This window comes from Naumovozyma castellii, chromosome 1 (assembly GCF_000237345.1).
Source record: "Naumovozyma castellii chromosome 1, complete genome".
In the NCBI taxonomy this organism is placed as follows: domain Eukaryota; kingdom Fungi; phylum Ascomycota; class Saccharomycetes; order Saccharomycetales; family Saccharomycetaceae; genus Naumovozyma; species Naumovozyma castellii.
Genome location: NC_016491.1, coordinates 2,274,317 through 2,301,976, shown reverse-complemented (window position 1 = coordinate 2,301,976; position 27,660 = coordinate 2,274,317). Strand labels below are relative to the sequence as shown.

At 35.2% G+C, this 27,660-nt stretch overlaps 10 protein-coding genes and 2 non-coding genes across 12 annotated transcripts; 3 read left to right on the top strand and 9 right to left on the bottom strand.

Moving 5' to 3' along the window:
- Positions 1–154: 154 nt before the first annotated feature.
- Positions 155–7,591, bottom strand: HOB2 (Hob2p; the record flags this gene model as incomplete). The annotated part of the gene is made up of 1 exon (XM_003674050.1): positions 155–7,591. The coding sequence occupies one exon, from the start codon at positions 7,589–7,591 to the stop codon at positions 155–157; it is 7,437 nt and encodes a 2,478-aa protein (XP_003674098.1).
- Positions 7,592–7,929: 338 nt separating this feature from the next.
- Positions 7,930–8,002, bottom strand: NCAS0Atrna6T. The gene has a single exon. It is a non-coding gene; the product is annotated as a tRNA-Thr (tRNA).
- A 764-nt stretch (positions 8,003–8,766) lies between these two features.
- On the bottom strand, positions 8,767–9,609 carry RRG8 (Rrg8p; the record flags this gene model as incomplete). Its single annotated transcript, XM_003674049.1, has 1 exon — positions 8,767–9,609. One exon carries the CDS (start codon positions 9,607–9,609, stop codon positions 8,767–8,769), a length of 843 nt encoding a protein of 280 aa, XP_003674097.1.
- Positions 9,610–9,886: 277 nt separating this feature from the next.
- Positions 9,887–10,861, bottom strand: ALE2 (Ale2p; the record flags this gene model as incomplete). The annotated part of the gene is made up of 1 exon (XM_003674048.1): positions 9,887–10,861. The coding sequence occupies one exon, from the start codon at positions 10,859–10,861 to the stop codon at positions 9,887–9,889; it is 975 nt and encodes a 324-aa protein (XP_003674096.1).
- Positions 10,862–11,238: 377 nt separating this feature from the next.
- On the bottom strand, positions 11,239–11,904 carry PIS1 (CDP-diacylglycerol--inositol 3-phosphatidyltransferase; the record flags this gene model as incomplete). Its single annotated transcript, XM_003674047.1, has 1 exon — positions 11,239–11,904. One exon carries the CDS (start codon positions 11,902–11,904, stop codon positions 11,239–11,241), a length of 666 nt encoding a protein of 221 aa, XP_003674095.1.
- Positions 11,905–12,310: 406 nt separating this feature from the next.
- NCAS0A11550 (uncharacterized protein) lies at positions 12,311–15,496 on the bottom strand (the record flags this gene model as incomplete). The annotated part of the gene is made up of 1 exon (XM_003674046.1): positions 12,311–15,496. One exon carries the CDS (start codon positions 15,494–15,496, stop codon positions 12,311–12,313), a length of 3,186 nt encoding a protein of 1,061 aa, XP_003674094.1.
- A 519-nt stretch (positions 15,497–16,015) lies between these two features.
- On the top strand, positions 16,016–18,625 carry MRD1 (RNA-binding ribosome biosynthesis protein MRD1; the record flags this gene model as incomplete). Its single annotated transcript, XM_003674045.1, has 1 exon — positions 16,016–18,625. One exon carries the CDS (start codon positions 16,016–16,018, stop codon positions 18,623–18,625), a length of 2,610 nt encoding a protein of 869 aa, XP_003674093.1.
- Positions 18,626–18,753: 128 nt separating this feature from the next.
- DBF20 (serine/threonine-protein kinase DBF20) lies at positions 18,754–20,142 on the bottom strand (the record flags this gene model as incomplete). The annotated part of the gene is made up of 1 exon (XM_003674044.1): positions 18,754–20,142. The coding sequence occupies one exon, from the start codon at positions 20,140–20,142 to the stop codon at positions 18,754–18,756; it is 1,389 nt and encodes a 462-aa protein (XP_003674092.1).
- Positions 20,143–21,161: 1,019 nt separating this feature from the next.
- On the top strand, positions 21,162–22,169 carry RPC40 (DNA-directed RNA polymerase core subunit RPC40; the record flags this gene model as incomplete). The annotated part of the gene is made up of 1 exon (XM_003674043.1): positions 21,162–22,169. One exon carries the CDS (start codon positions 21,162–21,164, stop codon positions 22,167–22,169), a length of 1,008 nt encoding a protein of 335 aa, XP_003674091.1.
- A 190-nt stretch (positions 22,170–22,359) lies between these two features.
- Positions 22,360–23,292, bottom strand: GLD1 (Gld1p; the record flags this gene model as incomplete). The annotated part of the gene is made up of 1 exon (XM_003674042.1): positions 22,360–23,292. The coding sequence occupies one exon, from the start codon at positions 23,290–23,292 to the stop codon at positions 22,360–22,362; it is 933 nt and encodes a 310-aa protein (XP_003674090.1).
- Positions 23,293–23,464: 172 nt separating this feature from the next.
- On the bottom strand, positions 23,465–23,536 carry NCAS0Atrna5T. The gene has a single exon. It is a non-coding gene; the product is annotated as a tRNA-Thr (tRNA).
- A 2,160-nt stretch (positions 23,537–25,696) lies between these two features.
- Positions 25,697–27,541, top strand: NCAS0A11500 (uncharacterized protein; the record flags this gene model as incomplete). Its single annotated transcript, XM_003674041.1, has 1 exon — positions 25,697–27,541. One exon carries the CDS (start codon positions 25,697–25,699, stop codon positions 27,539–27,541), a length of 1,845 nt encoding a protein of 614 aa, XP_003674089.1.
- Positions 27,542–27,660: the final 119 nt, after the last annotated feature.

Sequence of the window (27,660 nt, the reverse complement as noted above, 5' to 3'; positions counted from 1 at the left end):
GTATCTGTTTAGAAATAATTAAAAATATAAAACAATATTACTAGGTTTACTGTCCGATCCAGTATCATTTGCTACAATTCTATCTATCTACAAAAAAACACTAAATTAATTACCATTTAATTAGGTGAGTTAATACTCCTCAGCTTCAAACTGTTTAAGGAGCAAGATGTGATGCGCTATCTGACCCTGTAAATGGAAAAAAAGGTTTAATATCTTCATCACTCATTATTTCCTGTTCAAGGTCATCTAAATCCAATGGTGATTGCCTTGAGAGACTAGTCCTCATGGAACTTGTGTTAGAGCCTCTGATACGACCGTTTCTGCTTTTATCTGATGTTGAACTTAAAAGCTGTTTAATGTCAGTTGAAACCTTTAACTTATTCTCCTTCTTATGTGGCAAAAATTTGTTTCCAACAATTTTTCCAAGATGGTGTAAGACGATTTTAACAATATCATGCTTCAATGCATTAAAAAATTCGTCCCTGGACCACAATTTATTTTGATAATTTAAAGTAGGAACCTTGATAATTAAATCATTTACATCCGTAAGGACCTTATGTGCACCTTTATAGCAAATGGACATCTCCGTGTTTTTTATAGTAATTGTCCCAACATTAAAATACACTCCAGACCGTTTAACCATTTCATTTATACTTTCTTTGGAGTGGCTAAAAAATGCACTAGATACCCTCCCTGGTTCCTTTTTGGGCAATTTTGGACTTCCTGGTGTATTATGAATACTCGTTAAATCCCACGAATCTACGTCTTTCATATTACTGAGAGATGATCCACTATTAGCCAGACTCAAAAAAGAAGCCTGTCTTGATATGTTCGATGTTGCCATACCACTGGTTATGCTGGCTGATGTCCCTGAAATATTCTCTACATCAATTTTTGGGAATAAATAACTCATTATTTTTTCTGAAGTTACATGGTCCATTTTAAAAACAATCGGTTGTAAGGAGACGATCATTTGTTCTAGATTCGATATGCCTCCAACAGGAGGTGTCTGGACCCAAGAAATTTCAATCATGGGCAATGTTTCATCGTAACTGGAATTACTATAAAATGGAGCCAAAAGTTCTCCAAAGATCGGCGTGTCTTGTTGGTTGAAACATTTCAAAGAAGTAATAAATACCTTGTTGCTATTCAACCCACTGGACATTTGAGATCTAACAAATGTCGAAGGTCCCATTCCAATAGTGATGAATGGATTTTTGTCAACATCAAACAATTCCCACAAAAGCTTATCTGTACCAACCTGCCATTTTAATTTTCTTTGAAATGAAGGACTATTTTTACCAATTTTATCATAATTTTTTTTGATAGCGGTCATAAGGAGAGTTAATTTCAAAACGTTTGTCTGGATTTCAAAGGTTATTTTTTGTGCTGTCGTTCGGAAGAGAGTAGGGTCATGAACTTTTAGGAACGCTCTAGTGCAGTATAATTGCTTAATCATTTCTTGCAAATTTGTTATTGCCAACACATCTAGACGATCCAAATTGTTACGAACTTCGTCTGCAAATAGAACCTGCGATAACTTTTCAACTTTTTCGTCTAAACTGGAACCAAATGATAGGAGATCTTGCGTTATGGCATATACTGAGCAATATTGTTGTGAAGTTGATGTAAGAATTAAAGCAGGGAATCCAACACGTATCTTCGAGTCAATGGAAATGTTTTTCAACTTCTTGTCTCCTACATATAAGGGGTTGGGGGCTATAAAGGTACAGAACATTGATCTCCTTTTTAAGAAAACATGTTTAGCCAGTAGGGTTCCGTCAAAGCACATTTCTAACGGTATCCATGGGGGCCAAAATTCGGAGAATCTATCAGTTCCATATCCATTTCTATGAAGGCCTTTAATAGGGGATTTGATTAGATCGTCTTTGAATAGTGTGAATAATTGGATATCCTTTGATACCGCACAATATCTTGTTTCAACCACTGTATCCACATCCAATGCTATCTTTCTTCCTTCTTTATTCATAACTTGAACAATATCAATTATACCCACCTCGATATCTCTTGCCGCTAATATGACTGTGGTGTTCGGTTCGCATGGCGATCTGATCTGTACTTGAGGAGAAATTAATCTGATTAGATAGTTGTCCACTGCATCAAAATTTGCATCGGGAACTTCTCTAATTAATTCTTCAAACTCTTCGATGAATTCCACGTTCGAGATCAAATCTTCGTCGGAAATTGAGCTTCCATCATCCATCGTTGTCTTTGTACTTTCTAGTACATTTTTAAGTAAATCCTTTAATATTGTTACTGATTTATATGTTAATGAGTAACGCATTGACGTTCTTTCGGCTATATTTGTGGCATATTCTAACATGTGATTCCTAATTTTCTTATCGAACCTTAGTTGGATGTTATGAATTATAAATCTGTTGTCGTACGTTGAAGAATGCTGGATGGTGGAAGCACGTCTCATTGAAGCAAACGATTCAATTGTGTCCGTTCTTAGGAGGGACATATTTGAGGGCTCAACACTAGACTCCGAAACAGTCAAGTGTCCGTCTCCAATCGAGCTTTCCTCATCATCTGAATTAGAAAATGTACTGGAAACTTCTTCCGAAATCTTTAAGTCTTTAAGGATATCGTGTACAATATGCAATCTGTGCTTCAAATCATGCAATTCTAAATTTAATGAGTCAATCTTAGCCTTTTTTTCAAAAGTCATTTTGTGATTTTTATTTAAGATTTCTAATGCCTCATTTAGGTTTTTTATTTCATCTGTTAGTTCGTTGAATCTTCCCTGTGCAAGAGTTTCTTGAGTCTTTTCTGGATGATTTTTTCCGATTAAACAATCATGAGACTCTTCAGAACTAAATGGAAAAGCGACCATATAACCTGCATCATTGATTTTTCTAAAATATGATATACGTGGTGAATACAGGAACGGAATAGCTTCCAATTTCAGTGGAAGTGACGAATTTAGAGAAACTTGATTCAGATCGACATAATCCTCATGGTCATACCATTCTGAACCTTTCAACATATCGATAGCATCATTCTCCTGGACTGAATCCACCTCCGCATCTAGCCCGTTAATATTTGTTGGCGTACTCAACAATTCCTCCATAATACTTTGGTCAAAGACTGTAGATAATATTCTAATATCGGCTTCTGAACAATCAATTTCACCGGTACTCATCTTCAATTTCCAGACAGGTTTTGATTTATTCAATCGTTCATTTTGGTGTATTAATTTAATTCTCCTTTGGTGTAAGTCAATTTTCAAAGATGCAAATCTACCTTTTAAACCTGTATAATGAATTTCTCCCTTTTCTGCTGATTCATACTGTGTACTAATATGTCGATATACATGTGTTACTGTTAAAGGCTCCAAGTGAAGTTGGTATTTAATGGTGTATAACGCTCTCGAAAATTTTGTCTTATTTTGAATCAAATCAGGAAACAGGGGCCCCTGCCTAATTGGACCTGAGGTATACGTATGAAACAAATCCCACCATGCAAGAAAATGACGTAAAGAATAGGGTGCCAAGTATAAACTATTTTCTGAATTTTCGGAAAAAGAATAAACTCCAAAAGAGAGATGAATGAAGGCACTCCTAAAACCTTCATATGAATCATAGTCTTTTATTTCTGATACGTGGCTTGGGTGCATTAATTGAATATCATAATGCGGCCTTGTCGGTGGTAGACGTTCTGCATCACCAGGTGAATGTATATTTCCTTGCTCAAACAAAAGACCCATTTTCCATACGACTTCCCCATCCAATCTCATAAAGACTTTCTCAAATCTATTAACAGCCGTAAAATCTGGTACACCTAATTGAAACTTGTTTGACTCTATTTTTAAGAATTCTTTAGGATCTATGGAGTCATGTAATCTAATGATTGTACCACCTGACCAAGAAAAAGAAAGACCAGCACCATCATCAGTTATTTTATATGGATCACCAGAACCTTTAATATTGAGTTGGAATTTGCTTCTTTCTGAAAAGCCATATATCCATCTTCCATGCAAAAGAAATCTAAATTTGTCCCAGAATCCTAGTTTCTGAGATGGGTCCACATGTGGCTTCGTTAGGAAATCAAACCATAACATCAATGACTCGTATCCAGGTTGTAATGATTTCCCCCATGTAACTGTTGCTGGTATATCAGAAACAACTGAAGATTTCAAATTGAAATAGATCTTAACAGAATTAATGGTACGTATGATATGAGATCCATATATGGAATTCTTTTCGAGGAATGGTTTGGCCTCTGCAGAAGAAACAAAAGGAACATACACTGTGTTTAGCGCAAATACCTCTGGCATCTTTTCAGCAAAAATAACGTCACCTGTTGTGTATGTATCTGGCAATGAAATCGCAGGCGTCGGATAATCTCTCAGCTTCAATTCCCATAAACCCGTCTTAACTTTAATCCCGATTATAATTAGAAGAGTAAACGCCATGTCAAGCGGCATTCCCTTCCCATATTGATGAAGAAATTTTGTGTATTCGTCAACAGGGAAGGATGGCTTTGTAATTTCAATTCGTAAATCATCAACAGTTAGATTGGCCGTTGTACTTGTAATTGCGCTTGATAGTAAAATATAATTTGTTCCCAAATCATCATATTTATGGACTTGACAAGGTTTACCATGAAAACGAATTTTAGCAGCCTTGTACCTTTCTATCCATGAGGTTGAAAAATGTTCCAATAGCTTCTCCTTCATCTGTTTCTCAAGAATTGTTGACGAAACACGACCTCTCCTTGAAAAATGTACTACTGTTGGAGTTGCCTTATGTCCTGCATGATATTCAGCAATCTGATTCTCAAACTCACGCAACTTTTGAAGTCTTTCTCTTTGTTCCAAAAGACCAATTTTAAGAATTAGACCTAATTCTTGTTCGAAAGGATCTTCTTCCACATCAATTAGAAAATGATCAGTCGAAAATTCAATCGTAGGAAATACTCTAGGTAGTTGAGGTAGAGGATAGACTCTTTGAAATTTTTGTAAATCAGAGAATGCAAGCTTTATTTGTTTGAATGACTTGAACATAGTGATTATATTATCCACAATCATATAAAATCTGAAGTGATATTCAGTATGAAAATAAAGTAGCGATGTTTGAAATCTTAATACCTGGTGGTTTAGAAAATAGCCAACATCAAAAATAAAATCCCTAATTGTCATTAAGGCTACGTGTATTTTGACTGTCTTGACATAAATTGATTGAACATAAGCGGTAATTAATGGTATACTCAAGAGTTTATTTTCTGGTGAATACCGTACATTCTCTATCGAAAACAGTAAAGGTACATCTTTGGGTAAGGTAATGGAAATAAAAACCTTGGCTATACCCAAATCAAATTTTGATAGGAGACCTATGGAGCTGGAATGTTGTGGAGATATTGGGTGGTTGTCTTTAGGACGAAAATGCCTTACAATACTGTAGAGGTAAAAAGCTAGCCATATTAGATTGGTGTCAAACTTAATTTGAATTGTTGGTAAATTAATATAGCCCACAATATTGTCCTTCATCGCAATAGTGAGGTTAAATAGTTTCAGAATATCATCGGACAAGCTCTCATGGTTCTGATTATCCATTACACGGATAACAGAAGCGTCAATAATTTCAAAGCGTTTCTCTTGGGGATTAATGGTAAAAATACATTCATCTAATAAAATCTTCAAACCTCTATCAACGTCTGTAAGATTAAATCCATCAATTTCTAAAGGATCTAGAATTGTTGGCAAAAATTTAGCAACTAACAAAGAGAAATAAGAATCTTTTAATCTTAACCTTAGGCACCATTTGAACATATTTTTGACCGCAGTTTCCATAGGCACAGTTTTGTTTGGAGTAGCCGAACTTGTTGCCTTCTTAAGTTGCTTATGGATTTTCGAGATCACAATCTGTAATGTCTCTAACACTCTCAAGTCATTCAAAGTTACATGGGAATGTCTTAAAGTACTTTGAATGTTTATACCTCTTAGCGAAATATTATCCAAAAAAGTGTCTAATCGCTCAAAACCATATATCGGCACCGACAGAGAGGATACACCATCTGTTTTAAACACTTTCAAATAATCTAGTGTTGCTCCAACAATCTTTACATAATTTGTTGTGTTCTGCTCTGCAGAGTGTTCTTTATCGAATATGATTTGTTTCTGCATCGGAATTATAGCCTTTGATTGACATGCAATGGTGCCATTATTTCTTGTTAATAATGAATGAATATTAAAGATTTTGAATATCACATTTTCCTCATCTGAAATCTGTAGGGTAGAGGTAAAGTCCGAGAGAGTTAACTGGAATCTAAAACTTGGAAGTTCATTAATATCTGTAATAAGAAGATTAACAGGGTTTACGTGAGCTGTTTTTTGGGAAGATTTAATTCCTGTTCCACTATGTAATGCTTCATACTTCTCAATAAGAGAAAATAGTTGATTAATTGTAGAGAATAATGATGGATTGATAACATTTATTGTACATGATATCGTTGTTTTGTTCAGTGGAATGTCTTCTGAAACACAAAGTAATACATTGGAGATAATTATAATGTTAATGAGCGGTATACGTAGACTTGTGTCACCGTCAATATCAAATAAAATATTACTAACCGAGAAAGAAATCTCATAATCATTACCCAAATCCTTATCAGATGAAATCACTTCCAAAGATGTTCCGTTGTTAAGGACTGCTACTGACTCCACAGAAGCTTGGATGCTTGAGATCGTCACTTTACCAAAGTTCTTATAATTTAATTGTAAATTCTCAAACTTGACATCTAAAAGATTTAAACATTTTAGTGGATAGTTTATAGGCTCCAATAAGTTTTTAAGGAGTTGCTCAGGCTTAACGCTGTCTGAAATAGGCACAGAACCATTATTTTCAGTTTTATTTACAGCTGCTGGTAGCTCAGGGACATGTACGTTGATACCACTAATTTTTAAATTTGTAGCCCACTGTTTCAAGATAAGTTCCGTTGTATTTAATTCTTTATCGTGATTCTCAATAATGTCCCATTTCATCTGGAAGCCAATATGATTAATTGTATCTTTTGATTTCGACTTCAAGATCTTGTGTAAAAAAAATTCCATCCTAATATAATTATCAGGTTTATGTATAATTAATATTGAAATAAGATTGATATTTAGCTTGATTCCATTTGGAAATATTAATGAAACGTCACGTATGAATGGATTCAAGGTAAAACTCCATTTAAGAAGATATGCCAGTGCATTATTCAATTTAAATTTAAAGGAGTTATCTGTGAAATTAAAGGGTGAGGGATTGCCAGTGTGAGTGGAGTTACTGGATGATTTTTCTTCAAAAAAATGAAGTTCCACATGTTTAATTGAGATTGACGGCCTCCATCCCATATGTATACCTAACTTTCCAATCTTAATTTTAAATTTCTTAGTTGAAAATTGTACATTTCGTATGTGTGTGCCAAAAATGTAGCCGAATGAGAAATCATTCAATGGCAATCTGCTAATTGCAAGCAACCATGATACAATGAAGCTCGCTGATTTTTCAATGATGCAAACGACAACAAAGAGGCAAGCAACAAATATGAGTGCGTTCCAGGCTCCTGTCCTAATATCATTAAGCATATATGTTTTTTTATTATAATGTGTATTGGATTCTATATTACTGGATCCTTTTCAATTGCCATAGACGTTGTATTCAATACGGTGTTGGTTTGAGTTAATGAAGGCGATGAGGGTGTTGACTATATTGTAGATGAAAGATGATAGATCATGTAAACAGATCGATACAAAAATCACGAAAATCGAGGGGATTTTTCAGTAACATCAATCCCTTTGTCAAAAATGGGTTTCTTTTTTTGCCGCGGATGCTTGATTGTTTATTTTTCTTGTTTTTAGTTATTGTCCGGTACGGACAAGTCTCTTTGGAGTTACTTAAGAAATTCAAACCAAAACTAAAAAAATGCTTCCAACCAGATTTGAACTGATGATCTCCACATTACTAGTGTGGCGCCTTACCAACTTGGCCATAGAAGCTATTTTTTATAATTTTTCTAAATTTTCTGTTACATATGCATAATCAATAACATCATATGAAATATAATAACATCTATGAACTGAGTACAAATGATCAAAATAGGAACACCAGCAAGAAGATGTGTAGAATATATGATTCTGTTGAAACGTAATTCATTTTAAAATTTTTTATCATATCAAAAAATCATTTTCTGTGACACCATTAAGCGTTGACAACGACCTGTTACATTTCTATTTCAAAACTGAATTAATAATTACGTCAACAGGTGGTAACGAAAACTTGAGGATCTTTATGCTAGGTACAAAGGGTCTTTTTTATGTTGTTAAATTAAGCCATTTGGTAACCCTAAAACTCTTTTATTACAAGATATTAAATGCAATTGACCAAGTACTACAAACTTCTGTTATCGCGAGTGAGATTAAAAGGATTTAAGGCTTAGATAATAACTTTGAACAACATAACATGTTCATTATGTAGTATAAAAAAAAAGGAAACATGTAATAGGATAATATTCAAAATAAGAGGACTGTGACTAATTTTATACTCCTTAGTCACAGCCCTCACAAGTTCTTAATTCAGTTGAATATATTTGTAATGATATGCAGTTCGATGTGCCCACAGTATTTTTCTACCCAAAATCAATTTTATGGGCAATGGTCAAAACAACCAATAATCGTGTTTGAGATCGGAGTATTGATAAATTATGATCTCATGTTCGAAATATAGGAATCTCTCACCTGACAGTTGCAAAAAGATTTGCCCGTCATATTGAGTACATAATGTATTTGTATAATAATTTGATTGTATTTTCGTCGCCATTACTTTTTAGTACTACGCCGTCCTCATATAGTAAATTATTAACTTTTCTGATCTCTTCCCATTCGTTTTCAGCAAAAGAAGGAAGGTTAAAATTAATCAATGTATTATCAGCACCATTTATCAAAACTTTCATTAGTGCAACCATTGAGTTTCGTTCTTTATCATTAGTTAAGATCACATCCCAATCATTGATCTGGTTAGTCGTTTTAGTTGAGTGAGCTGAATCACGTTTTTCCAGAGACTTCAAAAGAATAGCAAAAAGGTCATCTCCATATTTACTAAATAGATCAGTAGGTATTTCAACGTCTGGTATTTCGAAGTATTGCACGCTTGATATCGAAGGTGGCATGGGAAGCCAAGAATTCACCATTTTCCTATTTTGGTCAAGGATTCTGCAAGAATTGATAACGTATGAGCTTCTGCCTCTCCTCTTATGATTTATGGTAGCATTCAATCGGAGACGGGTTTTTGAAGAAGAGCTTTCTGTGGTTTCGAGATTAAGCTGCATTAACATATCTTTGGGTAGCTTCACCCTCGTAAGCTTTTCTGACCTCATGGGGGCCGAAAGCAAATTGGCAAATAAATTATCTTTCAGATTTAAATTGTGAACATTCGAGGATTTCATAGTTTCCTCATCATCGAAGAACAACTTTTTCCTTTTATCGGACCATCTTTCAAAGCTTATTAGGAGAGGGCTAGTAATTGGGGGTAAATCTAAAGGTGCATGCTTTAATGCAGTCACTCTTGTATCCAATAGCTTTTTGATTGCATTTCCAGCGTGACCCATCGGTTTAACTGTGTATCGTTCTAGCTATTATTTAGGTAAATAGTAAATTGAGGTTTGCTTCTATTTTCTAAACTTTGAAGGACGGCGCATGCACTGAAGAGTATTAGAGTTGAGATAGTACTACTGCAAAAAGAAAATATACATCCATAGAAGATAGGGAATAATTCACTGATCCATTTTTTTATAAAATTCGGATTGGTGTAATGATATAAAAGTATGCATATTCAGTTACATAAGATTGAAGTTGCAATGATTTGGTATGAGCTTTTTTTTAAAATTAATCCTTCTTGTCAGCCTTTTTCTCACCTTTTAAAAGCTTTATAGCAACTTTCACCATTGTAGAAAGCCAAATGGCATTCAAGACATCTAAAATTAAATTTCCACCAACTATCACAACGGAGTCGAATAATATAAACCTTGGATCATTACGAACAGTATAATAATCGTACACGATCATTCCGATTTGGAACCAACCGTAGACAATCCTTGCCAAAAAGAAAATAATCATTAGAAGTAAATTGTTGAATAACAACAAATAATCAATAAATTTATTATTTGATGGCAATAATTTAATACCAAACCATCTGAAATTTAAAAATGGATTCGATAATTCAAACATCATGAAGACTGGGGCGTAATATTGAATATATGGTTTCAATCCAATAAAGTATACTGCAGCAGAAACAATACCATGGAGAACGAAAGCAATAGAAGAATAAAACATTGAAATTACACTATCCCATAGAAAATAACCAATGGCAAAGATACAAACAACTTCCGTATCACGTGTAGTACCAAAGACACGAGCTTCAGAGTCGTAAAATATTTCTGACGACTTAGCAGGGTTGAGCAAGATTGATAATGATGGGTATAAAACAAACACACATTGTAACAAGGAAATGAAATGAATAGAACATTGAATAACAAGAGAATTATATCTCTTCTTTGGACTCTGGTGTTTGTGAAGTTTATGCTTCCTTGTCTTAGCAGAAGTATTCTTCTCCTCCTCTTGATCCCATTGCATCTTCAATTTAACAAATGGTGGGAAAATGATGTACTTCGCAATCAAAAACCACATGTGATAGAACAAAGCAACGTATATGATAGAGTGTAGATTATTCAAAATAGCTGGTGAGCTGACAAGGTTGTTGGATTGGAGGACATCAAGGACATATGTCTTGAAGATGACTGGCTGTGGCAATTCTAACAGACAATCCATGGTTCTATCTAAAATGGAAGCTATTTTGTTCATCTTGACTTCACTTTCTTTTTCAGGATCAAGCAGATGGCTGATTGATGTATCAAATATTTCTCAAATATCTTTTGTAAACAAAGTTTAGTCTTGAGACAGCTGGAGAACAATGTATTAAACAGAAAACGTTGATTATGTAAAAATCTCCAAAATCGCGCGTTCCAAATCTGAAAATGCAATATCGGAACGAATAACTAAATAAATACGTAGTGTCGGATTGTCACCTAAGTCACATAAACATCTATTTTTCTTAAATAATCGTTAGAAATACATATATATGTACACATACATATTTATGATTGTCCAATAAAATAATATGGAGAGATATTATACTTCGTGAAATAAGTCAACTTTATAGAATACAAAATCGTTCAGTTTTAATTTGATTTTGCCCTTTCGTTGGCTTTGGTGGCATCAGAGGTTGCCAAAATCAGAGCAGCTCTTTGTAATTGAATAACATTTGTAATCTGCTTAAAAATGAACCCTGGTAAACTGATCAAAGCAACCCATTTACCAAACGTGTGGTAGTTGTCATAGGCAAACAAATACAAACCACCGTAAAAACTTTCATTGAAAAAACAAATAGTAAACAGAACATCTCTTCTTGTATAGTAAAGATGTAACAACTTAGAAGACTCGTTACTGACATTCTTATGAGAAGTAGTACCGCTACTTAACGTAGCGTACATGTGCATATAATGGCTTGAGATATCGAGAGCCAATAGCAATTGAAAAATAACACACCAGGAAGGAAACTTATAACATAAGAAACATGTCAAACCAGATGTAGTAGATCTATCAGTAACCATATCCAAAACAGCACCTAAAGTACTTACCTGGTTGTACTTTCTAGCCATGGTACCATCAAGCGCATCCAACAAACATGAGATCCCATATACCAACCCAGTAAATACAGGGTAGTTGTGCATTGTAAAGAAAGAAATCACGGCGGTTAAGACACGCATATAACCAATTTGATTTGGAATATACCAGAACACTGTGTTAGCGGTGGTTGATCCAGCTGGCATTTTAGTTGAACTCATCTTAAATAGTAGTATTCAGCCTCTATAGCAATATATTTCGAGCAAATGCTGTATCAATGAAGTGTGAAACAGAATTTCTGAAGCAACCTGATGTAAATATAACACTCTGAATAGTTACGTCTTCAAGTTGGACAAATTTTTCATGGAGATTTGAAGGGGGGTTGTTTACGTATTCAAAAAATTCGACTTCCGCTTGGAAAGAAATTCGCCTCCTTCCAAAGAACACAGAATAACATTGCGACAGCAAAGTTCCTCTGACGATGCGCAATTGATACATATATGTAAATATAGGCGATCCTTAAAGGTGTATTCTATAATATTAGTTTAATTATTCTTACATAATTTCAACACTTATTTCTTCATTTAATATGTAACATTAGGGACTCCTGGAGTCATTTTCAACTTCTTATAATTTCAAACGGTTCAAATTTTCGATGGTTGCTTCCAACCCTTCAATTTCAGCAACACTATTTTCTAATTTAACCTTGTTAGCCTCCTTAGCTTGATCATTTGCTTTAGATTCATAATCCTTACGCCCGATTGTTTGTTCAATATTCTGCTTAGATTTATTAGCCTTTTCTAACTTCTTTTGGACCTTGGCAATTTCGGCTTCAATATCAATATGACCCTTAACCAACAAGTGGACGTTAACATCTGGATTAACAGCCTTCAAGACACACCCTTCTGGAATTTCTGAGCTCTTACGAACAACAGTAACTTCGTCGATGGCCTTAATCATGGAAACAATAGAATCCTTTTGGGAAGTAGTTGTTTCAAAGGATTCATCATGGTTGGATTCAACGTAGACTTTACCGTTTTTGAGGATATTGTATTCGGCTAGTAAAGAACGAGCTTCCTTGGTAACATCCAAGACCAGTTCATATGCATTAGCGGCACTTTCATTATCAAATTCTTGTTCATAGACAGGATAAGAAGCCTTGACAATGGTGTTAGAAGTTTCAGTAGCACGCTTTGGTAGACGTTGCCACAATTCTTCGGAGATAAATGGCATGAATGGGTGAATTAACTTCAAGGCATCTTCAATTAAAGTATACAAAGTATCCTTGGCAGACTTTTGTTCCTCTGGAGAACCTTCTTGAATCAAATACTTAGAATTTTCAATATAGACGTCACAGACCAAGTACCAAAATTCATAAATGGCACTAGTTGAGTTCAAGAAATCACGCTTTTCAAGGGCTTCATTGACAACCTTTGAGGTGGTGGTTAGCTTATGTAAAATCCATTTTTCAACCAAAGATTCCTTACCAGATAGGTGCTTTTCAGCTGGGGGTTGGTAATCATCACCTAATCTCATCAAGGCAAATTTGGTGGCTTGGTAGATCTTGTTACAAAACTTTCTGTAACCTTCCACACGAAGGATATCTAAGTTGATATCACGTCCACCAGTAGTATAAGCACATAAAGCAAATCTCATAGCATCGGTACCACATTGTGGGATACCATTTGGATAAGATTCCTTTTGACCCAACTTAGCCTTTTCAACTTCTCTTGGATCCAAGTTACCTAATAACAACTTGGCATGTAGGTCCTCTAGCTTGATACCACTTATGACATCCAAAGGATCGACAACATTACCCAAAGACTTAGACATCTTACGACCTTGAGCATCACGGACTAAAGAATGACAGAAAACTTCCTTGAATGGAACTGAACCAGTTAACTTTAGACCTAATAAGATCATTCTACTAACCCAGAAGAATAAAATATCCCAACCGGTTTCCAACATAGAGAATGGGTAAAAGTGTTCTAGGTCAGCTGTCTTTTCTGGCCATCCTAAAGTTGAAAATGGCCATAGACCAGAAGAGAACCAAGTATCTAAAACATCTTCGTCCTGTTCCAAAGTGAATTTTTCGTTAGGGTATTTAGCCTTAGCTTTTTCTTCTGCTTCAGCAAGGTTTCTACCGGCAACCCAAAAGGTGCCATCATTTCTATCATCTTCTCTACCTTCGATCTTGATGAAATAAACTGGACAACGGTGACCCCACCATAGTTGTCTTGAGATACACCAGTCTTGAATATTTTCTAACCAGTGGAAATACTCAGCTTCGGAAGATTTTGGTGTAATAGTGACTTCACCATTCTTGACGACCTTAATAGCTTCCTTAGCCATATCGCCTTGAGCAACCCACCATTGAGGTTTTAATAATGGTTCGATGATATCACCAGATCTTGAACAAGTTGGAATAGTCATTTCATTGTCTTCTTGACCAATATATAGGCCCATCTCTTTTAATTTTTCAATGACAGCCTTTCTAGCGTCAAATCTCCTCATACCTTCCCATTCTGGACCACAGTTTTCATTTAATAAACCATTATCAGTCAAAATATTAATGAATTCTAAGTTATGACGCTTACCGGTTTGGTAATCGTTTTGGTCGTGTGCTGGAGTAATCTTCACGGCACCTGTACCGAATTCCATATCAACGGCTTCCTTATCTAAGACAATAGGCAACTTTCTTGGTAAGAATGGATGTTGAACAAATTTGCCATGCAAGTGAGTGTAACGTGGATCATCTGGGTGAACAGCAATGGCTGTATCACCAAACAAAGTTTCTGGTCTTGTGGTGGCAATAATTAATTTTTCACCAGTTTCAGAATCAGCAACTGGATAGGCGAATGATGTTAAGACACCAAACTCGACCTTTTCATCATAATTAGGAACACTTAACAAAGTTCTACCTTTAACATCCTTGTTTTCGACTTCCAAGTTTGAAATGGCAGTGTTCAATTTAACAGACCAATTGACCAATCTTGAAGCACGATAAATAGTACCATCGTCGTGTAATCTAACGAAAGCCTCAACGACCGCATTAGTTAATTTTGGATCTAAAGTGAAAGCTTCACGAGTCCAATCGTAAGATGCACCTAGATTCTTAATTTGGTTCTTAATTCTGTTATGATATTCATCCTTCCACTCCCAAACTTTATTGACAAATTCAGTTCTACCATAATCGTGTCTAGTTTTCTTTTCCTTAGCCCACATTTGCTTTTCCACGACGGATTGGGTAGCAATACCAGCATGATCGAAACCCGGCAAGAATAAAACAGTTTTCCCCTTCATTCTATTATATCTGATCAAAGAATCTTGAATAGAAATAGTTAATGCATGTCCGATATGTAAGGCACCTGTAACATTTGGTGGTGGACATGGAATACAAAATAGACCCTCAGGTTTGATTTCACCGTCTTCAGTGAATTCTGGCTCAAAAAAACCCGATTTCACCCACCAGTCATACCATGAACTTTCGACATTGGCAGGATTGTAAGATTTCAAAGATGGGTCATCAAGGGAAACCAATACTTTCTTTTCACCTGGAACTGTTTTATCAACAAATTCAGGGATTGGTTCAGCTTCCTTCTTTGGTTTCTTGGCCTTCTTCTGAGGATTAGCAGTAGCAGCAGCAGCCTTTTTCTTAGCTTGCTTAGCAGCGAATTTCAAAAGCTTTTCAGCCTTCTTTTTTTCCTTTTCAATTTCCTTTGGAGTCTTTGCAGTACCATCTTCCTTCAATGGGTTAATGATTGGTTCACCCGTGGTTGGGTCTACTGGTGGTAATCCATCTAAGTCAGCCATGTCTGAAGGGATTAAAATAAACGTGATTCTATAGAGTTTCAAGAAGTAATGTCCACTAAGAATGAGTCCCAATTGATCAATTTAATCATTTGTAGACAGTTGTTAAACTATTTGGACTCATTTCCTCGAGAACGCGTTAATGGGAAAAATTTTCCTGAAAAAGAAAAATTATTTCAGAACCATTGTGACACATTGGCTCTTTGAAAAATTATGGACTCCCTGTTGAAATGGATATACAATGTAAGGAAGTAACATTAATGAACATTCTATTTTTAATTCAGTTGTAATTTACAGAATATTCCTTTCAATCTTGCCTCTTATCTTAACATGAACAGTCTGCTCAGGGAAAGGTGATAATGCTTTAACAAGCGACAGGGTAAATCCAGAAAAATTTTCAAACTCAATCTCATCTCATCGCCTTTGTATGTAAAATGGTTTAACTATGCAATGGGTGACTGAAACAATTAACTTTCTTACAGACTATATTATCGAGATTAATAAGACATTTTCCACCACGACATGTCTCGTATTATTGTGAAAGGTTTACCAAGTTTTTTAACAGATGATAATTTGAAGCAGCATTTCGAGAAAAGATTGAATCAGACTCATAAGAATGAACCCATCAATAGTTTGATCACTGATGTCAAGATCCTTAGAAATAGAGAAGGTGAAAGTAGAAAATTTGCCTTTATTGGGTATCACAATGAAGAAGATGCATTTGATGCAGTCAATTATTTCAATGGGTCCTATATTAATACTGCCAAATTAGAAGTATCGATGGCTAAAAGTTTCGCTGATCCAAGAGTTCCACAACCAATGAAAGAAAGGAAGAGAGAGGCATTAAAACGATTTAGGGAAAAGGAGGAAAGATTACTAGCTGAATCAGATAAGAAAAAGCAAAAAGTAAAGGAGAAGGAAAGAAGACTATCTATCGATGCTGAAATTTCGAAGAACAAGCAATTACAAGAGTTTATTGAAACAATGAAGCCAAGTTCTCAAGTACCTTCCTGGGAAAAACCAGTATCTCATAAAAATGCTGAAGAAGATAATGAGGAATCAAGCAATCCACTTTTGGCTCTTCTTAATAACGGAGATGACGATAAGAAACCACTTCTTAAGGAAAATGAAAGTGATGATGAATATGCTGACTTCAACAAAGACCAAAAAGATGAACAAGAAGATGAACCTATGATGAAATTGGATGACCTAAACACAACTGAAACTACAGAAAAAAAAACTAGAGAAGATGATCATCTCGCACAAGATGAAAAAGTTTCTGATCTTAATTGGTTTAAACAACGTCGTGTAAGGATTAGAGAAGGTGAGAGTGAAGCAGCCAAGCCTTCCAGTTTATCGAAAGAAGGAAATACTGAAGGAAATGCATCATTGAAAGAGAATACTGATTCAGAAAATAAGAACGATGAAGAAGAAAAGAAGGAAGAGCAAGAACCACAACAAACTCCAGAGGATATTGCAATGGAAAAGATAAGTAAAACAGGCCGTCTTTTTCTTCGTAATATTCTTTACACTACTACCGAGGATGACTTCAGGAAACTTTTCGGTCCCTTCGGTGAATTGGAAGAAGTTCATGTTGCATTAGATACTAGAACAGGTAAATCAAAAGGGTTTGCTTATATTCTATTCAAAGATCCAAAAGAGGCTGTTCAAGCCTATATTGAGCTAGATAAACAGATTTTTCAAGGTAGACTTTTACACATTCTTCCTGCCGATGCTAAGAAATCTCATCGTCTTGATGAATTCGATTTGAAAAATATGCCATTGAAGAAGCAACGGGAATTGAAAAAGAAAGATAATGCCTCAAGGCAGACATTTTCATGGAACTCCTTATATATGAATCAGGATGCTGTCCTTGGAAGTGTTGCCGCCAAATTGGGATTAAAGAAATCTGATTTAATTGATCCTGAAAGTTCGAATTCTGCTGTTAAACAGGCTCTAGCTGAAGCTCATATAATTGGTGATGTTAGAAAATATTTTGAATCTAAAGGTGTTGATTTGACGAAATTTGCCCAAACAAAATCACCAGAACAAAGAGATGCAAAAGTGATTCTTGTTAAGAATTTTCCATACGGAACAACAAGAGAGGAAATCGGAGAATTATTTTTGCCATTTGGTAAACTGAAAAGATTACTAATGCCACCATCAGGTACAATAGCCATTGTGGAATATAGAGATACAACCTCAGGGAGGAGTGCCTTTACAAAATTAGCATTTAAGAGATTTAAGGATGGTATTATTTATTTAGAAAAGGGACCAAAAGATTGTTTTACAAGAGACGCAGAACCTGCTGATCTTATTGAAGCTGACGCTCCTGAAGAAAATGTTGTGGAGGTGAAGGATACCGTAAAAGAAATAATGGATAGCACTGATAAAACCAGCAATGAGGAACATGAAGACGAACATGTTGCCGATGGCCCTACAGTTTCTATATTTATCAAGAATCTGAATTTTACTACTACCAGTGTGGAACTATCTAAAAGATTCAAGACTTTCAGTGGATTCGTTGTTGCGCAAGTTAAGACTAAACCTGATCCAAAGCACGCAGATAAGACTTTATCTATGGGTTTCGGATTTGCTGAATTTAGAACTAAAGAACAAGCTAATGCAGTTATCTCAGCATTGGACGGGACGGTAATAGATGGACATAGAATTCAATTAAAATTATCTCATAGACAGGGTTCTTCTAATACTACTAGCAGTGCTAAGGGTAAGAAGATTAAGAGTGGTAAGATTATTGTGAAGAATTTACCATTTGAAGCTACAAGAAAGGATGTATTTGAATTGTTTAATTCGTTCGGACAATTGAAATCCGTGAGAGTTCCAAAGAAGTTTGATAAGTCTGCCAGAGGTTTTGCATTTGTTGAATTCTTATTGCCTAAAGAAGCTGAAAATGCTATGGATCAATTACAAGGTGTTCATTTATTAGGGCGTAGGTTAGTTATGCAATACGCCCAGGAAGAAGCAGCAGATGCCGAAGAAGAGATTGCTCGTATGACCAAGAAAGTTAAGAAACAAGTTGTATCTAGTGAATTGGCTGCCTTAAGAAACAGCGGTGGTAGAAAGAAGCTAGAATTAGAAGATGACGAGAATGATGGACTAAATGGGTTTTGAAAGTAATAGAAAATAAATAATGCATATATTATATTGTAAGTTATAAAATAAATATATTTTAAATTGAACTTATATTTATAAAAAGTTTCATGTTTACATGTGTCCATATTTTTTTCTGTATGACAATTTCAGTAGAAAGTGGCAAATGGATCTGAATGCTCTGAACCATTATACAATATACCACTTAGTCCTTTTTGCCCATTTCTATGCCTGAATGTAAACCCTACCAGTTTTGAATCGACTGCTGAATCATCTACCATAGAAGAAAGTTTATTTTGTCTTTTGAAAACATCAGCGTACTTTGCCATATCAGCTTCATTGGTAAAATCATCGAAATAACCTGCATCTGTTTCACTATCTAATTGAGGAGTAAAAGGTGGTGCGGATTGTCTTAAAGTATTAAAATTCACTTCTGCAAAATAGGGCATTCTCTTAATATGTTCAAAGGATCTTAATCTATTTATTGGATCAGCGATCAATCTGGTTATTATATCCCATGTTCTATCTGAGAATGCAGGCCTTCCATTATCTAGTACTGGTCTCCTCAGCGTTTTCTTCCAATGCCTCAAATTTTCATATGTTTCATTAGTAGAAGAACCACTAAATGGGGTATAACCAACTAAACTCTCAAAAAGCATACAGCCCAAAGACCAATAATCGACAGTAAAGTCATATTTCTTACCTTCTAAAACTTCTAAAGCCATATAATCTGGAGAACCGACCATGGAATTAGCATAGTTTACCTCGGTTTGCCTTAAATGAGTGTACATTTTTCTTCTATCTTCAATGGATTTCTCAGTGAACGCTGGAAATTCTAAATTTTTAACTTCTTCCAATCTTATTTTCATACTTTGAATTCTTTCAGTAGATATAGTACCGGCAGCGAGACCAAAATCAGTCAGTTTTATATGACCTTCTGAGTCAATTAAAAAATTTTCTGGCTTTAGATCTCTATGAGTATAACCTAATTCATGTAGGGCGTTCACAGCACAAAACATTTCACTAATGTAAAATCTGGCGTGTGTATTTCTCAAAAATCTAGTATTTATAAGTAGCGTACGGAAATCTCCACCTGGCACAAACTCCATTGCCAAATATAGACTTTCCGTATCTTGGAACGCATATAATAGTTTAACCAACCAATCTGATCTAGTCGTGGTCAATATATCTCTTTCGGTTAAGACATGGTTAGTTTCATTTAATTTGAATAAGAGCTTCTTGTTCAATATCTTTAGAGCACAAACTTCTTTAGTATCTCTCTTTCTTGCCAAATAAACTTGGCCATATCCACCTTGTCCTACTTGTGTAATCATTTCAAAATCTTTATTCTTAGGTTTCAGCCTTCTTTTTCTCAGGACATCATGCTCCTGTTGTAAATATGCCGTCCATTCATTATTCAATTCTTCAGTGGAGAGAGAGTTTTGGTTACGTTCCAAATAATTTAAAACACTTTTTGTTCTCTGTCTTCTACTTATAACATAATCAAACATATCACAATAATAATCCAAGAAATACATCTGACAAACATTAACAATTCTCTTGGTATCATTAGAGAGGGCCTTCTTATAAAAGTCATGGGGTAATTTTTTAGGAGAATTCTTTAACTCCGTTTCATCAGCAGTGAACCTTTTGGTTTTTATTTGGAGAAGGCGATGGCGATAGCGACGATCTATTTTCTTTATTTGCCCTTGTTGGTGTTACAGATACAAAACGAGCATTAGGTTTGTTTAGACCCAATTGGTTCAAATTGCCAACCAGTTGATCCACATCTTTATCTGATCTAGGGAACATATTCTTTTTCTCTTTCTCGCTAATTAACGATAAATTTTCTTTTTATTTCTTAGTAAAGCAACTCTTGACAGCTATGAAGGTAGCGTTTTGAATACTAGATGCTTTGTTATGTTTTGTGCTCATTTGATCAGAGTAGAGATGTTTTTTCTTTGTTGTCCCATTTGATTTTGAATCTTCGCCTCGAGGGAAAAGCTTGAATTTTCGCGAAGGGAATACCGGCACAAAACCCAGGTGCATTTCATGACCGGGAAATTGCCATCTATTGAATTTTGGCTTGACTAAAGTCAACCTTTCTTTTATAAAATCAAGGAATCATGGCTTTTATTGGGGGTCTTACATGCTTACTATAAAGAAATGCAGGGAAATATAATCCCAATGTCTCGAATTGGCTTTGAGGAGATGAACCTCGTTACCTTTAACGATCAGCTTGTAATTTTAACCCAGAGATACGGACAACCTCCTACTAGGGACCCCAAGAAATGTTAATTAATAAAGTAAATTGATGGTGAATAACAGCAAACGTTGCACTTTATTTCTTGTTTACCACTGCCAACTTAGCCGCTGTTCTGAAAGTAAATAGTCCGTGCGACAAGATAAAGAAACTGAAAAAAAAATATCAAATTTTTTTCAGATGAGATGGACTATAAGATTTTGTCCTAGGAAACACACTATGAAGTAAAGAGTGACATATTAACTGCAGAAGATATTCAGTATCAGTTGGTAAACTCGAGAAAGAGAACTCACCATGTCGAACATCGTCGGAATTGAATATAACCGTGTAAACAACACCACATCTAATGACTTCCCAGGGTTTTCACCTGATGGTTCTAATGCCTGGGATGTTGAAAAATTCAGAAATACCTTCAAAGTTGAAATATCGTCCTTAAATGAAAGAGAGGCCAATTTTGATCTTATTAATATTGATACTTCGATCGCAAATGCGTTCCGTCGTATCATGATCTCAGAAGTACCTGCTGTTGCCGCTGAATACGTCTATTTTTTAAATAATACTTCAGTTATTCAAGATGAAGTGTTAGCTCATAGAATTGGGTTAATCCCATTGAAGGTCGATCCAGATTTATTAACTTGGGTTGATAATGAATTACCAGATGAGGAAAAATTTAATGATACAAATACTATTGTCTTAACTTTAAATGTCAAATGTACCAGAAATCCTGATGCTCCAAAGGATGCTACTGATCCTAAGATTCTTTACAGAAACTCCAGCGTTTATGCCTCTGATTTGAAGTTTGAACCTCAAGGGAAACAAATAGAAACTTTTGCTGGAACACCAGTGGTACCATGTGATCAAGATATCTTATTAGCTAAACTAAGGCCAGGCCAAGAAATCTCTTTAAGAGCTCATTGTATCCTAGGTACTGGTGGAGATCATGCCAAATTTTCACCTGTGTCTACTGCATCTTACAGATTATTACCTCATATTAATATTACGAAACCAATTAAGGGTGAATTAGCAGAAAAATTCCAAAAATGTTTCTTACCTGGTGTTATTGGTATTGATAATGCAAGTGGGGAAGCATTTGTTAAAGATGCAAGAAAGGATACTGTATCGAGAGAAGTTTTGAGACATGAGGAATTTAATGATAAAGTCAAGTTAGGTAGAATAAGAGATCACTTTATCTTTAATGTCGAAAGTACTGGTGCAATGACACCAGAAGAAATATTTTTTAAGTCTGTCAGAATTTTGAAAAACAAAGCAGAATATTTGAAAAATTGTCCAATTACTCAATAGATTGTACACCCATGCTTGCATCTATAATAAAACAACATCCGCACGTAGAACCTATGTAAATTTAGACTATATAAAAATTTAATAAAGTACAACAAGATTAAGATTTTAAAAACACCTAAGTGTTACCTTCATAAAGAGCACAATTTGCTATATATGTTTATCTGATATGTTTATGCTGTATCGTTTATTATTAGACTTCTCCAAAAGGTTCTTCCACGTCTTCTTCAGTTGGAGATAGAAGACAAGTTAAAGAGAAATTAAGATCAATGTTTGTCAGAAATACATTTCCATCAAATCCGTCGCTTATTTCTTCCCTTTGGTCTTGTATCGGAGCTTGTTTATCTAAATTAGTGAAATTGACACATGTTAAGGTGAAGAGTGAAAATTGAACTAACAATATCAAAAAATCAAATAAAATACTTCCTAAATTTCCTGAGAAATTGGTTCTAGGTAATGATTGTCCAATCATTTGCAAATATATTCCAGAGCCATGTCTTTCCCCTTGTATTACTCCATTTCCATTATTGAAGGGCGATGCGATGTTCTTGAGGTCCTCTTCATCTAATTTACTACCATTCGAAACAGCACTTAAATAATCCGTAGGATATATTATAGTGAATATTATAAAAATTAAATTCAAGGTAAAGGAACTGTGAAATATCATTTTCCTTATCTTCAACTTCAGCGTTTGCACCTCGGCTTCTTCCATGAATTCTGAAACTGTAGCATCCAATCCACTCCCAGGGAATGCTCCAGGCATGTTATTTTGTCCTTCGCCCTGATTATCACCAGTATTTTCATTATCTGTTTCATTACCACTCGTAAACCTTGAACTTATAAATCCAGAGACGTTAGATGTATGAACCATTTGTCTCAATTGCGAATCATCAGGAAACGGAGTAAATAGTAATGCCATAACTAAAGCTCGAACGACCAGTGCCACTATCGTAGTACCATATTTAACATACTGAATAACGATGAGAATACAGCCCAGAGCGTAGAATTGATGTGCCAATTGTCTTTGAAAATGTTTTTTCCTCAGGAGATAGCTTGCTTTATTCCTCTCAGCTTTTGAAGCCCTGGAATTGGGACTGAAAATGGCAACTTCTGTATTTGAATTCATTATGTTGTGTATTTCTATATACTGGAGAATTACTTGAAACCCATTAAATAGAAAAATATGAATTCTTATGGGTGGTGTATGTGTATCCCTATTATAGCGTAGAGCTGATCGTGTTAACTTTCATTCCCAATATGGGTTATTCTTTTCCAATAGTGTTGAACTTTAAAAAAAATGCCACCTGCCAGAATTGAACTAGCGACCTCTGCATTACAAGTGCAGCGCTCTACCACTAAGCTAAGGAGGCAAACGTACATTTTTTGGAAAATGGTCACATCCATGCCCTTTATGTATAAAGATTAAAATATTAGTTCAACCTCTCAAATGACAAGAAAGAGAGTTTAAACTAACCTATAGTGAAGGTTTTGCATTAACCTTCAGATGTAATTTTTTTTGAAAGGAATTTAGTAGTAGAGAAGGGAGAGCACGTGACTAAAATGACCAGTGCATCGACTCCGAACAGTTCTTCTCGCTGAAAAGTCAACAATCTGTAGCAACATTTCATGCTTACTTACTATGATGAATTCTACATATACATTTAGTATTTCGAAAAATTATCATTGACTCTGTACAAGATCTATAGCATTTGCTATTAGAATAATGTCCAGCAACATAACGTTATTATAGCCCAAAGTACAAGCCAATTTTATTCACAACAATTCCGGTAAATATCGATTACCTCTATATGCTATTGGTCATCTTTTCAAACGGAAGAGGGTTAAATTACGTATCCGGTCTTTCTTGCTTACCGCAAGCGATATGATTGTTCCTTAGCTTCAAAAAACGGTAGTGGAAGCACACGCTCATGTTTCTTTGCTAAGGAAGAGATTCTCGATCAAGCAAATGATTTCTTTTACGGTAACAATAGATAGTTGAAAGAAATTTAGGCCACTAAGGTTCCTCAATTTGAAACATGCAAATTATTCAATATCCCTAGATTTACCTTTTAACGTTTCTTTAGTGATAACGAAGGACGTTGTCGTAACCAAGAGAACAAACACCAAAAACGATATTTGAGTGAGGACGATTTTTGTTACATACAACAAGACATTGAATTCCACGATTTAGGTAACAATTTTGATAATATTGAAATATTTTCCGATTATTTGAAGGAATTCTCAAAGAAGAAGAAGTTCTCCTGTTTAGCTGCAAAGAAATTGAGAGAGAACATTGAAAGATTGGACTATAACAATGAATTGGTAAATGAGGGAAATTTTATAAAGAATCTTGACATTTTTTATCAAATCCTTAGTCACCTCCCTGTTGATTCAAGAAGAGAATTACTTGATCTTTATTCAAACATCTTGAATGAAGGATTATCGAAAGTTATGGACGAGTTAAAAGCAAAATAGCAAAATATTCAGCAAGTCTTTCTACTAAGACAAAATGTAGAATTTGTGCGCAATTGGAAAATTTGCCGAATACATGATTGAGAAATGGACGTTAAACTCGACCGGTAAATCAATTTTGTTAGAATTTATCATACTAATGAGATTTGTAATCCTGAAAAAAGTTTCAAATCTGGTTAGATGGAAATAGAATTATAAGATGATACCAATGTTATAATGCTAATGAAACTTCTTCTAAGAAGTTATGTTGTTCTCTTACCTTCTTGCACATAAATAAAGCTTCTGCAACAATTGTCGTACTATGTTTCAAGGCAAAAATTGGACTAAAAATTACCCCCATTGAACAATTGAAACTTACCAACCCCAGTTTCCCTATCCACATTATCGCATTGATTTTACGGAGTTTTCTATGATAGAAGTTCTATTTGAAACGTTACTTAGATTGATTCAGGAATTATTTGGAAACCCGTGCACCATTGATGTGTCACTCATGTTGCCTGACGTATATATGCCGTCGGAAAAGAATCTTATCTCCATTGGAAATAGGGTGTAATCCAGATATGCATAAGCGGACGTGCCTAAAACAGTGTAAGAATAGAAGGCGGTCCGTGCAATCTTCATAATGACGTTCTCGCTAATTATAATGAAGAAGAAGGTGCAATGCTTGAAAACTATACACCAGAAATTACTAGTCGTTTAGCATGGAGTTTGATCCATCAACGTTCACAGTTTAACTGCGGCTCTAATTCATAACAGGAAAAATTGGAGGTGTAAATATGGCAACGGAGAATCTAAGTAAAGTTTAATGTGTTACTGATACTGGAATGTTGCCTGAGTTACTGGGCAGACCTTAACCACAGAATTTCTTTCCTACAAAACTTTTTTTGAAATTTTTTTTATGGTAAGTCTCTAAGTACTTAAGTCTTTTCAGGTTAACATGTAATTATAAACTGGTATATAAATGGAGAAATGAAAAGCTTGTTTCATATACTGGGATGTAGGATGTAAAAAAGTTCACTCATTTTTTGGTGGAAAATTCTTTGAAACTTATAAGCAAAATGAATTTTAATCAGGTTACTTCTACATTCGAAGTTTCATCAGATCATGTACCAGCAAATGATAGTGGAAAAGTTGAATTAACTGGTAAAGCTTCAGCTATAAAAATAAATGAGCTCTCTAGTTCAGCTGCCAGCAGTACTATTGGCTCTGAATATATTGAGAATTCCGGTGTCCATAACGCCGAGATCTATTGCAAGTATTATTCTCATCCAATTAAAAGAATTATGGTCTTCTCATCGCTGTTTTTGATTGCATTTGCTTATGGTCTGGATAATTCTGTTCGGACCACGTATCAGACAATGGCCACATCATCCTATTCCCAGCATTCATTACTTTCAACAGTGACTTGCATTAAGAAAGTTATATCTGCTGCTGCACAACTATGGTTCGCTAGGTCTGCAGATATGTTTGGTAGACCAACAATTTTGACTATATCCATTATATTTTATGTCATTGGTACAATTATTGAATGTAGAGCATTTGATGTTTCAAGGTACGCCGCTGGTGCGTGTATCTTTTCATTAGGTCATGCTGGTATTGTACTGGTCTCTGAACTTTATGTTGCTGACTTCTCAAATTTAAACTGGAGAGTTACAGCTGCTGCTGCTCAAGTTTTACCAAACGTGATTACGACATGGATCAGTGGAAATATAACAGGTGCTATAGACAAAAACTGGGAATGGGGGATTGGTATGTGGGCTTTTATTTTCCCATTGTCATGTGTTCCACTAATCATTTGCATCATCCATATGAGATATCTAGCAAGGAAAAATAATGAAAATTTAAAGGTAGTATTCCAAAAACCAAACTACATGACGTGGAAAGAATACTGCATTGACATTTTTTTTTGGAAATTGGATATCATAGGGTTAATATTATTAGTTGCATTCTTTAGCCTGATCCTCGTTCCATTTACGCTGGCTGGTAGTCTCACGTGGAAGAGCCCAAAAATTATTGTTCCTGAAGTCCTAGGTTGGGTACTTGCAATCCCGTTATATCTTATTTGGGAGTTGAAATATGCTAGGTATCCATTAACTCCATGGAATTCCATTAAGGACCGAGGTATTTGGGCTCCATTAATAATAAACCTTTTCCAAGAATTTGCGTATTATATGCAAAACACTTACATGCTTACTGTCCTACTTGTTGCCGTTGGCCAATCAAAGAAATCGGCTACCAGAATTATAAAGTTTTACTCATTTGTTGGGGTATTAACTGCGTTCTTTCTCGGTTTCGTGGTTGCAAAAGTAAGAAGAACCAAAGAATTTATAGCCTTAGGTATTGGTATTTGGTTTGTCGCTTTCGGTTTGTTAGAACATTATGAAGGCGGGTTGGGAGCCAGGGCTGGTATTATTGCTGCAATTTGTATCTTAGGGTTTGGTAATGGATTCCTTAAATTTCCTTGTAGAGCTTCGATTCAAGCAGCAGCAAATAGTCATGCAATGATGGGTATTGCCACCTCATTGTTTCAAGCTGTAGGAAGTATTGGAACTGCCTTCGGTTCTGCAGTTGCAGGTGGTATCTGGTCCAACGTTTTACCTGGAGAAATTAATAAACGTATCACAAATAACTCAACATTAGCAACGTATGCGTATGGTTCTCCTACCAAGTTCATTAAACAATATGGCTGGGAAACCACTGAGAGACAGGCAGTTGTAAGTGCTTATAAAGTTGTTGAAAGGTTGATGGCAATTGTTGGCCTGTGTCTGTTAGTTCCAATGTTGGTTGCGTCCATTTTCTTAAGGAATAGGAGACTGGAAGATGTTGTCTCTTTTGATAAACTAGATGAAACGTTTGACGAAAAGAGTACAGATGATGAAGAGGTTGTGAGGATTAAACGTTAAACAATTTTACAAGTTTTTGACTAGTTAAGATTGGGTCCCGTCCCCCTTCGATGGAAACAATATTTTTACATGTTTTTAAGCTCAACCTTTATAAGGCATCACTAGTTCATTTATATTAT